The sequence below is a fragment of the Elgaria multicarinata genome, chromosome 9, assembly GCF_023053635.1.
Source record: "Elgaria multicarinata webbii isolate HBS135686 ecotype San Diego chromosome 9, rElgMul1.1.pri, whole genome shotgun sequence".
In the NCBI taxonomy this organism is placed as follows: Eukaryota; Metazoa; Chordata; class Lepidosauria; order Squamata; family Anguidae; genus Elgaria; species Elgaria multicarinata.
This window is the reverse complement of record NC_086179.1, coordinates 61,873,929-61,887,356: the sequence shown is the minus strand read 5'-3', so window position 1 is coordinate 61,887,356 and position 13,428 is coordinate 61,873,929. Positions and strand designations below refer to the sequence as shown.

At 40.0% G+C, this 13,428-nt stretch overlaps 1 protein-coding gene across 1 annotated transcript in view; it reads left to right on the top strand.

The window, feature by feature from the left end:
* CNTN1 (contactin 1) overlaps positions 1-13,428 on the top strand; it is a 119,597-nt gene that overhangs the window by 101,950 nt on the left and 4,219 nt on the right. The window contains exons 21-25 of the mRNA XM_063133998.1: positions 976-1,210; positions 5,107-5,210; positions 6,987-7,173; positions 8,045-8,157; positions 10,857-11,013. Of these exons, the coding sequence (XP_062990068.1) occupies positions 976-1,210; positions 5,107-5,210; positions 6,987-7,173; positions 8,045-8,157; positions 10,857-11,013 (796 nt within the window). The remainder of the gene's footprint in view (positions 1-975; positions 1,211-5,106; positions 5,211-6,986; positions 7,174-8,044; positions 8,158-10,856; positions 11,014-13,428) is intronic.

Here is a 13,428-nt window from a genome sequence, read left to right as displayed (position 1 = left end):
AGGGAGAGTGCAACCCCGTCCAGGACAGGGCAAACATCACCTCGCCGGACAGATGAACCACCCGCTAACAGTACCTCCGTCTTGTCTGGATTGAGTCTCAGTTTGTTAGCCCTCATCCAGTCCATTACCGTGCCCAGGCACTGGTTCAGAACAGTCACTGCCTCACCTGGGTTTGATGAGAAGGAAAGGTAGAGCTGGGTATCATCCGCATATTGATGACACCTCAGTCCACATCTCCGGATAACCTCCCCCAGCGGCTTCATGTATATGTTAAACAGCATAGGGGATAAGATAGAGCCCTGTGGAACCCCATGGCTTAGGAGCTATGGCACAGAGCAATAATCCCCCAGCACCACCTTCTGGAATTGGCCATCAAAGTAGGAGCGGAACCACTGCAACGCAGTACCTCCAACTCCCAGCTCAGACAACCTATCCAGAAGGATACCATGATCGATGGTATCGAAGGCCGCTGAGAGGTCCAGGAGAACCAACAGGGTCGCACTCCCCCTGTCTCTCTCCCGGCAGAGGTCATCCCACAGGGCGACCAAGGCAGTTTCCGTTCCAAAACCAGGCCTGAAACCCGATTGAAATGGATCTAGATAATCTAGATAATATTGTTGAAAGAGTCCTATAATTTTTTAAATTTTTTTTATTTATTACATTTATATACCGCCCCCATAGCTAGAGCTCTCTGGGCGGTTATTTCATAAGTGTAGGAAGGGATTTAATCCATGAGGTTAAAAACGCTCTTCCCCACATAGTTTCAACAGAGTGGGGGAGGGGAAGTGACTTTTTCATTTCTCTTTCCTCATACCTTTCAGCTCCCTGCAAGCCCTGAATTATGAGTCTGTTGTTCTGGGCTAACTTCAGCCCTGTACAGGAGCACTCCTGCTAGGCCTGGGGATACATTTCAACATTTAGTTGTGTCTCGACTTGTGTTAAACAAAACATAATTTTCAATCTTTTGTCTTGTAGCCTTTGCCAAGAGAGTATCACTTCGGTAATAATTTTGGATATGAAGTAGCCTTCAAGTACTATGGTCAATCTGAATGGAAACGAGTTACAGTTCCTCAACCTGAAGCTAGTCGGTATGTCCATAAGGATGAATCAATGCCCCCTTCATCGAAGTTTCAAGTAAAAGTGAAAGCATTTAATAACAAAGGAGAAGGACCATCTAGCCTTACTTCTATCATCTTTTCAGCACAAGATGGTGAGTAGAAATTGTGTGAAAAAAGTTAAGTGTAGGTTCTATTATATTGCTTGTCTCATTGTAATAAAAGACTGCTCATGTGAGTTGTCTATTTGTATGAACAATATTACATGACAGCCAGGTTACATACATTTGGCTCGTGGGCTTTTTTGCCCATGTAACTGGGGTGGTTCCAAACAAAACTGATCAACCAAGATATTTCCAAGATCAATGGCAGAATCCACAACATCAGGTTTGACAGCAAGGCCACCTGAAACAGATGGCGTGGTATTATCGGAATCATGCAAAGGTGTGTCTTCTATGTTGAGACAGTCAAATCTGTTTGACACTGGTATTGCAAACTTTCTGGAGCTTGAATGAATATTAGTCGGGGCAAAAAAAGTCATCAACTTTGTGTTTTTTAGGATCAGGAGACAGAAACAAGACTGATGGGCTTCTGGCTCACTTTCTGATACCCTTTCCCAAGTTCCTTGCAATTGCTGTCTGATTATCCCCACAGCCCTTTCACTCCTACTCTGGATGGTGCCTCTGGGGTTTACAAACCATATGCTGCACCACAAACCAGCTTCTTTTTCCTCTCTTCTCGGTGTCTTTGGAAAACTGACAACCACCATCTTGTTGCACTCAATCTTCTTCTTACTCTCAATCTTTAAAAGTATGGCTTCTTTGTGTCTTCTTCTTCGTCCATTCTTTATCTTTACAGCTTTTCTGTCAGGGAAGTTGCAGCAGTCAGACTCAGGTCCAGAGAGATTGCAAAGAAATCACCAGGCATTGCCAATCTTCAAACAGCTCACCTCTAACTGGAGTGCATTGGAGGAGAAGGGAAGGAGACTGATGAGGCCTGGGGATATGTTATATCCTGGCTTCCCCAGTCCCCTCCCCTCCTCACCCACTGGCATGCTGTCCTCTTCAACCCCTCTCTGAGGTCACTGACACAGTTTTCTCGGTGCTGGTGGAGAGGGGGAGGAGTGCAGATTCCTGGAGAAGTGCAATTGCACTGACTCTGACCTCAGATCCAAGATTCAAAATTATTCTGTGCCCCTCCCCAGACTGTCTGGATATGATAGGATTGCTCCCTAACAGTGCTACCATATCTATCTATCTATATATCTATCATCTATCTATCTATCTATCTATCTATCTATCTATCTATCTATCAGAATCTACCACTGCACTGGAAATAATGTGAATCCTGCAAATACATTGCTGGAAGTTTTAGAATTAGAACTACACATTCCACAAGTACAGGGTTATAGTCCTAGGTACCTTCAGTTTTTTAAACACCCATTTTCTCTTCATTTGTCTATCCTGTAAATATACATAGAAACGTAGATCATCCGTGATAACTCTTTCTATTGCTGAGGTGAACATTGAACTCAGTAATCTCATGTGCTGAAAGGGCTCCTGCAAGGGAAACTGCTATTACAGTTTCAATCCGGCCACCACATGTTAATTATAATTGCCATGTGAAAACTCAGTCATTTTGCCAGAGCATTTAGTAATGGGGGCATCTGTGGATAGATTAAATGTATAAATTTGATGTATTGGCTGTTAGTGAAAGCTAATTTTAAAAAATTATGTTCCATACAAGATTATTTGGTTTTCTTTGATATTACACATCCAAGATATAACTGTTTTTCCTGAATACTGACTGTTTTGATGCATAGTTGACTGCATGCCCAGTTAGAAGATTAAGTATATGAAAGGTTTCCTGAGCTTGTCTGTTGCAACTTGTTACTAAAGATCCTCAAAAGACAAATGAAATCTTTTCTAGACACTGGACTGCCTTATGTGTCTTATGTTCACAAACCTAACTGCTTATTTAATTAATCTTGCATTTATTACCACAAGGCAACTTAAGTAAATCTAAAATAAAGTACTGTGTTTATTTATTACAATTGTAGTGAAACATTGAGCAGCTAGAGCCATACTTCCAAAATTATCTATTCTGTCTGCATTCAACAGAGGACACGTTCAGTGTTCGTGAGCATTCACATCCAACAAGAAACACAGCCAGATACATACATTTCTGTACTAAGAAAGAAAGTATGAACTTTTAGCACTGAATTGATACCTAAGCAATATACATTGCACAGAAGCAACTGTCTCCTGTCTTTTGTTGCTGCAATATAATATAGTAGTAGTAATTTATTAATGCTTAGGCCATCGGCCATTCGCATACAAAATAGATACACTATGAAGAAACAACAATATAAAAATGCTACATATAATCACAAACAGATCATACATAATAAAAATAAAATTCAATACAATTAAAAGCATAATGCAATATAATATATGTGCCATGATACCTTAGATTTTTAACTTCATTAATGGGAAACATCTGTAAACATCACAATACATGTTCACACATCCTTTTATTTGTTTGTGCATTAAGTAATTAAAAATATTTAGCACTTTTCCAAGGCAGCTTGCTTAAATAAAAAGAGATTTTTTTTAAAAAAAAAACACAAATTAATATGGATGGCTCAAAGATTATACTTGTGTTTGTATTTTGAATATGGCGGATTAGACCTACAGTATTCAGTATTTTAAACAATATATTTTATTGGGGTTTCTCTTTGTGTGTGTGCGTTGATGCCACATTGAGACTGTGTTACATTGTGCTTCAGTTTTGATTATAATTTGTTTTAGTTTTTCTATCTCTTAATAAAAAAATAACTAAAAAAGGATTTTAAAAAAACCCACCAATAAAACAAAAAAACGAACTGAAAATACTGCCAGAATTTGTTTATTTATTTATTTAAAAAAGTCATACCAAAAGCTAAACAGAAGTAGCATTTTATATACTTCTCTATGTCATAACTTTGTATTGAAGTGAGTGATTTGATTGCATTGGGGGAACATCATGCATTGGATCCAATGGTACCATTCCACCAGCAGAAGAGAAGTCACTGGTAGAACAGCCTTCACCCAGATTGTTGGGGGACTCTCCAGAGGGTATGCAGAGGAGACTGCAGTTGGGAGGAAAGGATGGGGGAATCCCACTGTATGTGCGGTCCTCCGATTACATGACATTAGACCCAACCCCATCACTGTAAATCATTCCTGTTGAATCACTACAGTTGTTGTATTAACCTTTGAAGCCATTCGTGTAAAGCAGGTGTGCAGAACCTCTTTCAGCCCAAGGGGTCTGCATTCCTGTGGTGGGTGTGGTTGAAGGCAAAAGATGGGCCAAAATAGAAATAGCATACTTTAGCTTAAAGCTCTTACTGCCCGTAACTATGCCTTAGGAGAGGCACTTCAGTGTTTTAGAATGGGAACAGCACTGTGTAAAAGCCAGGAAACTATGAAACGATAAATGGTTGGGAGAAAGGGGTGGAGCCAGGGGAAGGGTGTGGTCTTCAGGCAAGCCCTCGAGGCCCAGATTTGGCCCTGGTCCTTAGGTTCTGCAACCCTGCTGTAAAGGATGTGTTGACTGCGTTGCCAAAGCTCTGCAGTTCCAGTTTCTCTGGTGTGTACCTGGTAGCAATGCACACAGAGAGTTGCAGATGACCAAGAAATGTCAAGTTGAGTAGTATTGTCATCCTAGATCAGTACTCCTCAAGAACTTTAGGTCAATACCATTGCCAAAGTACAGCAAATTCATAAATTTTTAGGGAGGTGTTGTTGTTTTAATACAGCTCCTACACTTGATGATGAATGCACTGTTTTTAATAACAATTTGAATACATTGCAGCCTTTGAGAGCAGTGCATTAATGGAATTCCATCCAGAATCTTTTTGGAGCAGTAGGAGTTCTGTGCTACAAAAGTAGCAACAAATTAAATAATTGTAAATCAACAAATTGCTTGTAGCATTGCTCACTCAGACTATTTGACTTATATGTACTTATATGACTTATATTACTTATATTACTCATATTCATTTTTCCAGCTCCTAATGAAAGTCCTAAACATGTGAACGTAAAAGTCCGATCATCCACAGAAGCTACTGTTTCTTGGCAGCATATTTCGAATCCAGCTGTTACTCGGTATGAGGTGAGCTTAAAAAAAAAATTCTTATTCATTAACAAATATCAAATGAGTGGTGCCACCTGCATAATAAGAACAAGGTGTGAAAATACTGCAAATGGTGTTGAATTCAGATTTGTTTTTCAGTTCAATAAGTAACTGTGAGATTGAAATGAACTAGAAGTAACAAAAGAGTCATTGAATTATTAGGGACTCTTTAATGTTTGTGGGCTCCAGAAATTACTTAATTCCCCCTGTTGCATAAATAGCAGCAGTAAATATCCCATTTACACAACTGGGAAAATGCTTGATAGCTGGTGGAGGTGGCACAGGACTCCTGCCCTGAAGCCCTTGCAAGGAAGAGGAGCCCATGAGGGTGTGACGGCTGATGACACTTAGGTAAAACAACTGCCACCGCAGGGATGGGAGAGGGAGAAAGGGGGGTGCTTCTTTTTTGGAGAGCGGTGCCAACGACTTCTGCCCCAGCCGGCTCTGAAGCCCTTGCAGGCTGCCCTTCCTCTGAAGCCCTTAAGGGCTTCAGAGTTATCAAGGGCAGGAGTCTCGTGCTGACCCCACCAGCTATCAAGCATTTTCCCCCTTCTGTAAATGGCGGCCATGAAGGCCCCATTTATGCAACAGGGAATTATGTAATTTGGAAGCTCTGGAAGAGAGCGGATGGCTGGCAAGCGCTTGTTGGGCCTTGCGGGTGCTCTGCGAACGCACCATGATCACCACCCCCAACTGTATTTTAATCTTATATCAATTTTGCTGTGTGGTTTTATCCTGGTTGTACTTTTTATACTGTATTTTGTATTTGCGTTTTTAACTTGTCGGTTGTTTTATTATGGTTTTAATTTTTGTGAACCGCCCAGAGAGCTTCGGCTATTGGGCGGTATAAAAATGTAATAAATAAATAAATAAATTCTTTTCACTTCAATGTTGTATCAATTTGTCCTTTTGCATGTTAGGTAGTGGGTAAGGGATAACTGGAATGTTTCCTCCCAAATACCATTTCTACATTCACTACTTTCACTAGGTCATATGCGTTAGTGTAACTTTAGTCCCACTCGTTTCAGTAAGTCTTCTCTAACATTGGGTAACACCCATTTTGTCCCTTAGGTGTCACCAGTTGGCATTATGTTGTAGTTGTGTGTGAACAGGTACCTGCTGCTCCCAATATGATCTGGGAGAAGGAGAGCATTAGTGACTTAAGTCCCATTTATTCCAATTGGTCCACTTTAAGTAGGGTTTATGTTGTATTTTACCCATAGTAAGAAGTCCTTTCCCCCATTTATTCATATGGAGAAACAGCTGTTGAATAACCAGGGAGATAGTGGACAATATCCAACAGGGTGAAACTGGTAACATACATTATTTCATGCTAGCCCAAACTAGTCAAGCGCAACACCCATAGCATTAACTGGTGCATGGATTTCCCTGGGAAATCGGCGCAGCAGCTAACAATATTGGCATTGCACTAGAGTAGTTTACACTAGCACAACATAATTTATGTTAGTTGTTGCACCTTGTTGGATACTGCCCACTGGTTCAATTTTTTGAAATAACAGGACTGTCCCATCCCCTTTCTCATGCTTCTCTTGTGTAGTTTCCTGCTTTGTTTCCTCTATAGTACTAACTGTAGTTTCCAGTGGTATCTGGTTTTTTAGTTCGTATTTAGATAGTCTCTTCAATTCCCAAACATCTTTTCTCATTTCTTTGAAATAACTAGCAATCAAGGAACAAGCGTTGTTTGAAATCTATTCCGTCTGGTACCATATAACCACATTTCTTTTGTGTTTACAGATCCGTTACTGGTCCAGTCGTCAGAGAGAAATATCCGCAAATAAAATAGAAGTAGGCAGTCAGAATTTTTCTGTAAGGTTGGAAAACCTGAAGCCTGACACACAATACTATGTAGATGTGGCAGCTGTCAACACAGCAGGCATTGGACCAACCAGTTCTCTTTTTACTTTTACTACAGAAAAAGCACGTAAGTAAAGTAGTTTATGTGCTGATCTCCTTCTTCATTCTATGCATTGTATCTGTAGTCTACCTTAAGTGCCATTCATTTCATTGGGTCTCTTCTAAGTAGGACTAACATTGGATACAACCCAATAATTCTATTCTCCGTAAATTATCAGTTTTACATTCTTATTTGTTATGCAGACACAGAAAGCTTAATTAAAGAAGGCAGAATAACTTGCTGAAAAATATTTGTATACATTAATATCAATATTATGCTTCCCCCGCACCAAAGTCACTAAAAAGATGCCAGCAAATAGCAAATGTTTCTATGCTGTTTCACTCAGTTTAGGCAGGCTATTTGAGATGGTTAAATCTTATAGGGTTCTTTGGAAAAGAGAAAATACAGCTATACGTTCCTATTAAGCTATTGTTTCTAGTTGCAACACAGAGTTTATTTTAAAATGTGTATGTTGATTTCTCTAATTAAGCTCAGGGTGGATTAGCATGATTGATTTTATTAATTGATAACAAGAGCCATAAAAACATTTTATTTAAAGAAAGAATAAATACCCTTCAAAAGAATGTATTTATTTATTTAGTTAAAATATTTCTTAAACACCTTTCAGGGCAGAAGCCCTCACTAGGTGGCTTGCAACAATAAAATACATAAAAACAGTTACAATTTTAAAAGCAATAAAAACAAACAAAATAAAATAACAGTTTAAAAATAATAAAAGCCAACAATAAAATCAGCAAAAGAATTGTGTGTGTGTGTGTGTGTGTGTGTGTGAGAGAGAGAGAGAGAGAGAGAGAAAGCACAGGGTGAGTGTGAGAGTTGTTCAGTAATAAAGGCTTAACTGTACTGGTTGGAATAAAGGGCATATGCTATTTTTCAGCTCCAAGACAGCGACCAAGAATTATCAGTTCTGTAAGGTCTGGTTCAAAGTACATCATCACATGGGACCATGTCAAGTCACAATCCAATGAATCCACTGTGAAAGGCTATAAAGTAAGATCTGTTTTAAAATCCTTTGGCATTATTATGTAGTTTTGGCTAATATGATACCGCACGACTTTTGTAATTAATCACTTAAAAGCAAGATAGTTAATGGACTTCTGAACAGGTTCCACAGACAGGGTTCACATGACACACCAATCCATTGTGGTTTGGTGTCTAAAACAACCCACAGTGGGTTAGTAGGTTGTCCGAACTTGGATAACTTTCTGCAGAGTGAGTTGTTTTGGGGGGGAATGGACCCTGATAACCATGGACTATTCTAGGGATTGTTTTACGCACAATGGGCTGGTGTGTTATGCAAACGCAGTTGCTGCTGACTAGAAGGGTGGACAAGAAGGGGGCTCCCCAAATGGTTGAGGCAAGACTTGAAAATCCAGGAATTATCTGCGTAAGTGGGTGATCTTGAACACACAGGTGGAGAAAAGTGCTCAAGATCACCAATTTACCCAGGTAATCCCTGGGATTTCAAAATCACCACTTACCCAGGTGGTCCCTGGAATTTCAAGCATGCCCCTACTAGTAGACCCTTCTAGTTCTGCTGCCAAGTGCCCTGGAATGCTAGGGGGGAACTAACCTAGGCCAACCTCAATCATCTGTCGGGTGCATAAACCACACGTTGTGGGTTGTTCACAAAACAACCCTCAGTGCATAGCTTATCACCCAGGATGGGTTGGCATGTTGTGTGAATGCGCCCAAAGTGTATGCAGCTAGCAGAAGTTAGGGAAACACAAATTCTTTAATTAACATTCTGAAACTGCCTTCAAGATTCCCTAGTAGTGATGCTATCAGCTAAATTCTACAGATTGTTATCTGAATATAAGTCTTGACAAGATATGAAAACAATTGTGTGGCACAGAGGTATATATCCCTATCCAATAGTTCTTCCTCCTCTCATTCAAACAGCTGTGCAAATCCACCACCACCAGAACTATTATCCATTATGCTAGGAGCAGATTCATATATTCATTACTAAAGCATGCATGGAATCTCTGCTGCCTTTTTTCGGTGGCTAAAAGAAGGGAGCAGACTCTGTTCTTCTGGAAGTCAGTGCAGGTGGTGATGGCTGTGGATCCTTCATGACACTTTTCCCATTTCACCAGGGGAAATGAGCATCAAGAGCCTTGGACCCTAGAGCACAGATGATCCATGAGGAGGCAAAGTAGGGGAGCAATCCTTGGTGCCTTATTACTGTTGTTGCACATATGAATGGGTAGGTGAGGAAGTGGCTCTCCAGCTTCTGGCAACTGTCTCTGGTCACTACTTATTGATGCAGGCAGTGACAATGAGAAGGATGCAAAGGATTGGTATCCTACTGGAGCAGCCTTCCCCAACCTGGTGCCCTCCAGGTGTGTTGTATTACAACCTACGGCATGCCTCAGCCAAGAGGGGGCACTGCTCACTGGTAGAGCACATATTTGCATGCAGAAGGTCCCAGTTCCATCCCTAGCATCTCCAGGCATGGCAGAAAAAACTCCTCCTGAGACACCGGGGAGGTGTTACCAGTCAGTGTTGACAATACTGGTCTAGATGGACCAATGTGCTGACTTGGGATTTCTATGTTCCTATGGAACACTGTGCTGGAGCTTCTCTCTTTATGCTCTGAATCTGCTCATCTCTGACAAGTGAAGCTGTGGATCATTCTTGGCACTCATAAGCAGGGATCACAAGCCACTATCAACTTCAGTAACCTCCACAGTTCAGGTAAAGCAAAATTTAAATACACACATTCCTTTATAGTGAGGGTCATCTGCTCTCACCAAGCTATAGAGAAGGAATTCAGCCATTTTTCACTTTTATATTTAAAAATTACCTATTAAAAGGAATATCATGCCGGCTTATGATAGAATTCATAATTATTCCCTCCCGGGTCCTCATAATATGCCATGACTTTTGGATTTGTTGGATTAGGCATGCTCAGATCTCTTCTTTAAACCTCCAATGATCAAAGATAGGGGGAGTCTTTTTCTCGTACCATGCAAGTTTTCCTCTGAGGGGCAAATTGCAGCTCTGGGGTGGGGGGAGCACTTTGATTTGGAAAACAGAAAGCAGTTCTCTCTTGTTCAGTACTGTGGTTCTGATCCAAATCTCTCTTTCCTACTCACACACAATTCACACACATGCAGTTATCTGCCATTCTTAAAAACTATGCAATATCCAAACATGGATGTCTGGACATCACATCTACTTTAATCAGATAGAGATGGAGATAATTAGAGTCAGAGATACGACCAGTAAAAGCCGGAAATAAGTTTAAATCACCTTCGCATTCTCATTAGAACAAAGCAACTTAATTTTAGTATTGGTGGGTGTTTTTCTTTAAAAAAAAATATTCATTTCATTCTTTAGTTATTTCTTTAATGCCTTTTTAGAATGAACTGGGCTGGATCCAGCATCTGCCTTCTGTGAATGGAAGGGCTCCACTTATGGAAGGTACCTCCACCTATTTGTTGGGATTCCCCCTCCCTCTTGCATCACAGCTCACCCCATTTAGCAGGGTCCCCCAACCCCCTCTGTATAGCATTTTCAGGTGGTTGGTGTGGCTGCTGTGGGCAGGAGGGAATGGGGAGGTCTACTTGTGCCAGTCTAGTCGCACAATGCCTAAATATGGATCCAACCCAATATGTGTTTTAGTACTTGAATTATACTGTGGACCTTACCTCTTGTACCATGTTATATTTTGTCTCTAAAAGGTGCTCTATAGACCAGATGGCCAATTTAATGGCACGCTGTTTAAGACTGGTAAACATTATATAGAAGTTCCTGCCCCTGTTAAAGGTCAATATGTTGTTGAGGTTCGAGTGCACAGTGAAGGGGGAGATGGAGAAGTAGCTCAAGTAAAAATTCCAGGTATGTGAGCTTTGAAATATATCTGAATTTGAAACGTAAACGTACATATTCCGTTTTTTCTAGAGTATATGCCACTTCCATTCTAATAAAATTATTCCAGAACAAATATACAATGTTTTCCACTGTAAACATGATTCAACCATTCCCCAGTAAACAAAATATACTGTATTGGAATCAGGTTCTTAACTTCGTGTTCAATTTTTTCCTTAAGTAGGAGAATAACAGCTAGGACAAAACCCATTAATTGTGGTTTACTTTGGGGACCAATTTATTTATTTTTCCAATCAGATTTGCCCTCATGAAAAGCATTCAGCATGAAGTCTCACAATATAATTGTTCAAATAATTGTGAGAAACTGTACCCCAGAAAACAGGTATGTCCAGCCCTTAATCAGTCCCTCTACTACAGCGGTGGGCAACTTGTGGCCCTCCAGATATTTTGGCCTACATCTCCCATCATTCTTCAAAATTAGTTATGCTGGCAAGGGATGATGGAAGTTGTGGGCCCAAATATCTGGACTGCCACAGTGCTGTGCACAAGCTGCCCTCTTTCTGTAAGTTAGAAACTGTTCCTGGCTATTCTATAACCATCCAATCAGTGACTCTTACAATGGGATAGCACTCAAGTACCTTTCCCTTTATTCCTGTAATATTGGCTTCTTTTAGACTCTACTTCTCAATAGGCTGTTGAGTACTAGACATTTGTGTACTAGAATTTTCTTAAACAATAGCAACAGCACATGCCTTCTTGAACCCAGTTGTCAGATACCAAGTGGGTCCAACAGTTAATTTGATCCAGTGTTTTCTCTAAAACTGTGTTTGAATGTCAGTCCTCAGTTCTGACTGACATGAAATAATAATAAAGAAGACACTGGTTTTGAACATGTGCAGAATAGTGTTTTTCATTAGTGTACATTCTTATCCCTTGTTAAATATGATTGGATAGATCAAGATGGTTCTGTAAGTCTCATTACTTGCAGTGAAACCTCAACATATTTCCTTTAGATTGGTCATTTTTAACTTGAAGAAGAAAACGTCCTTGATATTTTGTCCATTAAGAGGGTACAATCATATTAGGCAAGTCCTATTGACGTCAGTAAGATTTAAGTTCTTCATTGTATGCTTGGGTCACATTGATTTCAAAGGGAGTTAGATATGTTTCATTTCTTCTGGTTTGCTTCTAGACGTTTTTGTGCAAAAGTGTTTTAAAAGTCCATGACTCGTAGCTTTGAAGGTACCTTAGGGAGCACCTCCTCCCCTATGTTCCAGCCCACCACGTAAGGTCCTTGGAGGGTCATCTGCTGTGACTGCCTAATGTGAGATTGGCAGTCACTCGCCAGAGGACCTTTTCATTTGCCACCACTCAGCTGTGAAATGACCTGCTGGTTGAAATGCACCTGCTGCCCTCTTTGAATGCCTTTAAGCAGGCATTAAAGACTCTGTTATTCTAGCAGGCCTTCCCTTTTTAGAATCTTATTGCTGACCATTATATGTTGCTTTAATGCTGTATGGATTTACTGATTGTTTTATCTTTTAAAATTGTTTTAAACATTTTTATGCTGCCTATGATGTTTTATTGATTTTTATCTTTTTAAATTGTTTTAACTTGGTTTGCCGCCTAGCGTATTCTTTATATAGATGGGAGATAAACTGAAATAATTATTATTATTATTATTATTATTATTATTATTATTATTTAACTAATGAATGCATAGAATTCCAGCACAGTTGTTGCTGCCTCAAACAGAATCCAATGCCATGTTCAAAGGTACTCAGAAACTCCTCATCCTCTATCATAGATGTTCTCATCAAAGGCTTAAAAAATAAAAATGAATATAAAATTTCCACAACTGCAATAGTTTTATAAAATAAACTAGCCAGCTCTCTACATAAGATGTCTGCCATAAATATATGGACTGCAGCAGGAGATTGACAGAATAAAGTGTTATTTTATATATAAGCACACAGTATTTCTAGAGAGCAAGTCAGATAACTAGATGTCAGATTGCCAGATGAAAAGTTGTTCTGATTGTAAGGTGGTAGGCTGATAGATTTTGGTTTGGCATGCTCCCTGGACCTGACTTCTCCTTTGCTTCACCTCTTCATCTAGTAAACAGGGAAGAGTTTCCAGAATAAATCCAGCTTCCTAGAATGGCCTCATTGCTACAAGATGGCACAGAAATAGAGAAAGCCATCTTTATTTTGGGAAGTTCTTTCCAGCTACTGAAGGAGAAATAAAACATAGGAGATGGTACTCATGCCAGTGGTGCAGTGAGTAAGAGGGATAAGCTGAAAAGGGGTGATTCATGGCACTTCCTTCTTGAGTGATGAAAACTTTAAGGCCACCTCTGATTGACCTGATGGGCAACTTTGTGTGGAAAGACTAATGATATAATTAAGCCATTGCTTTAGGCAT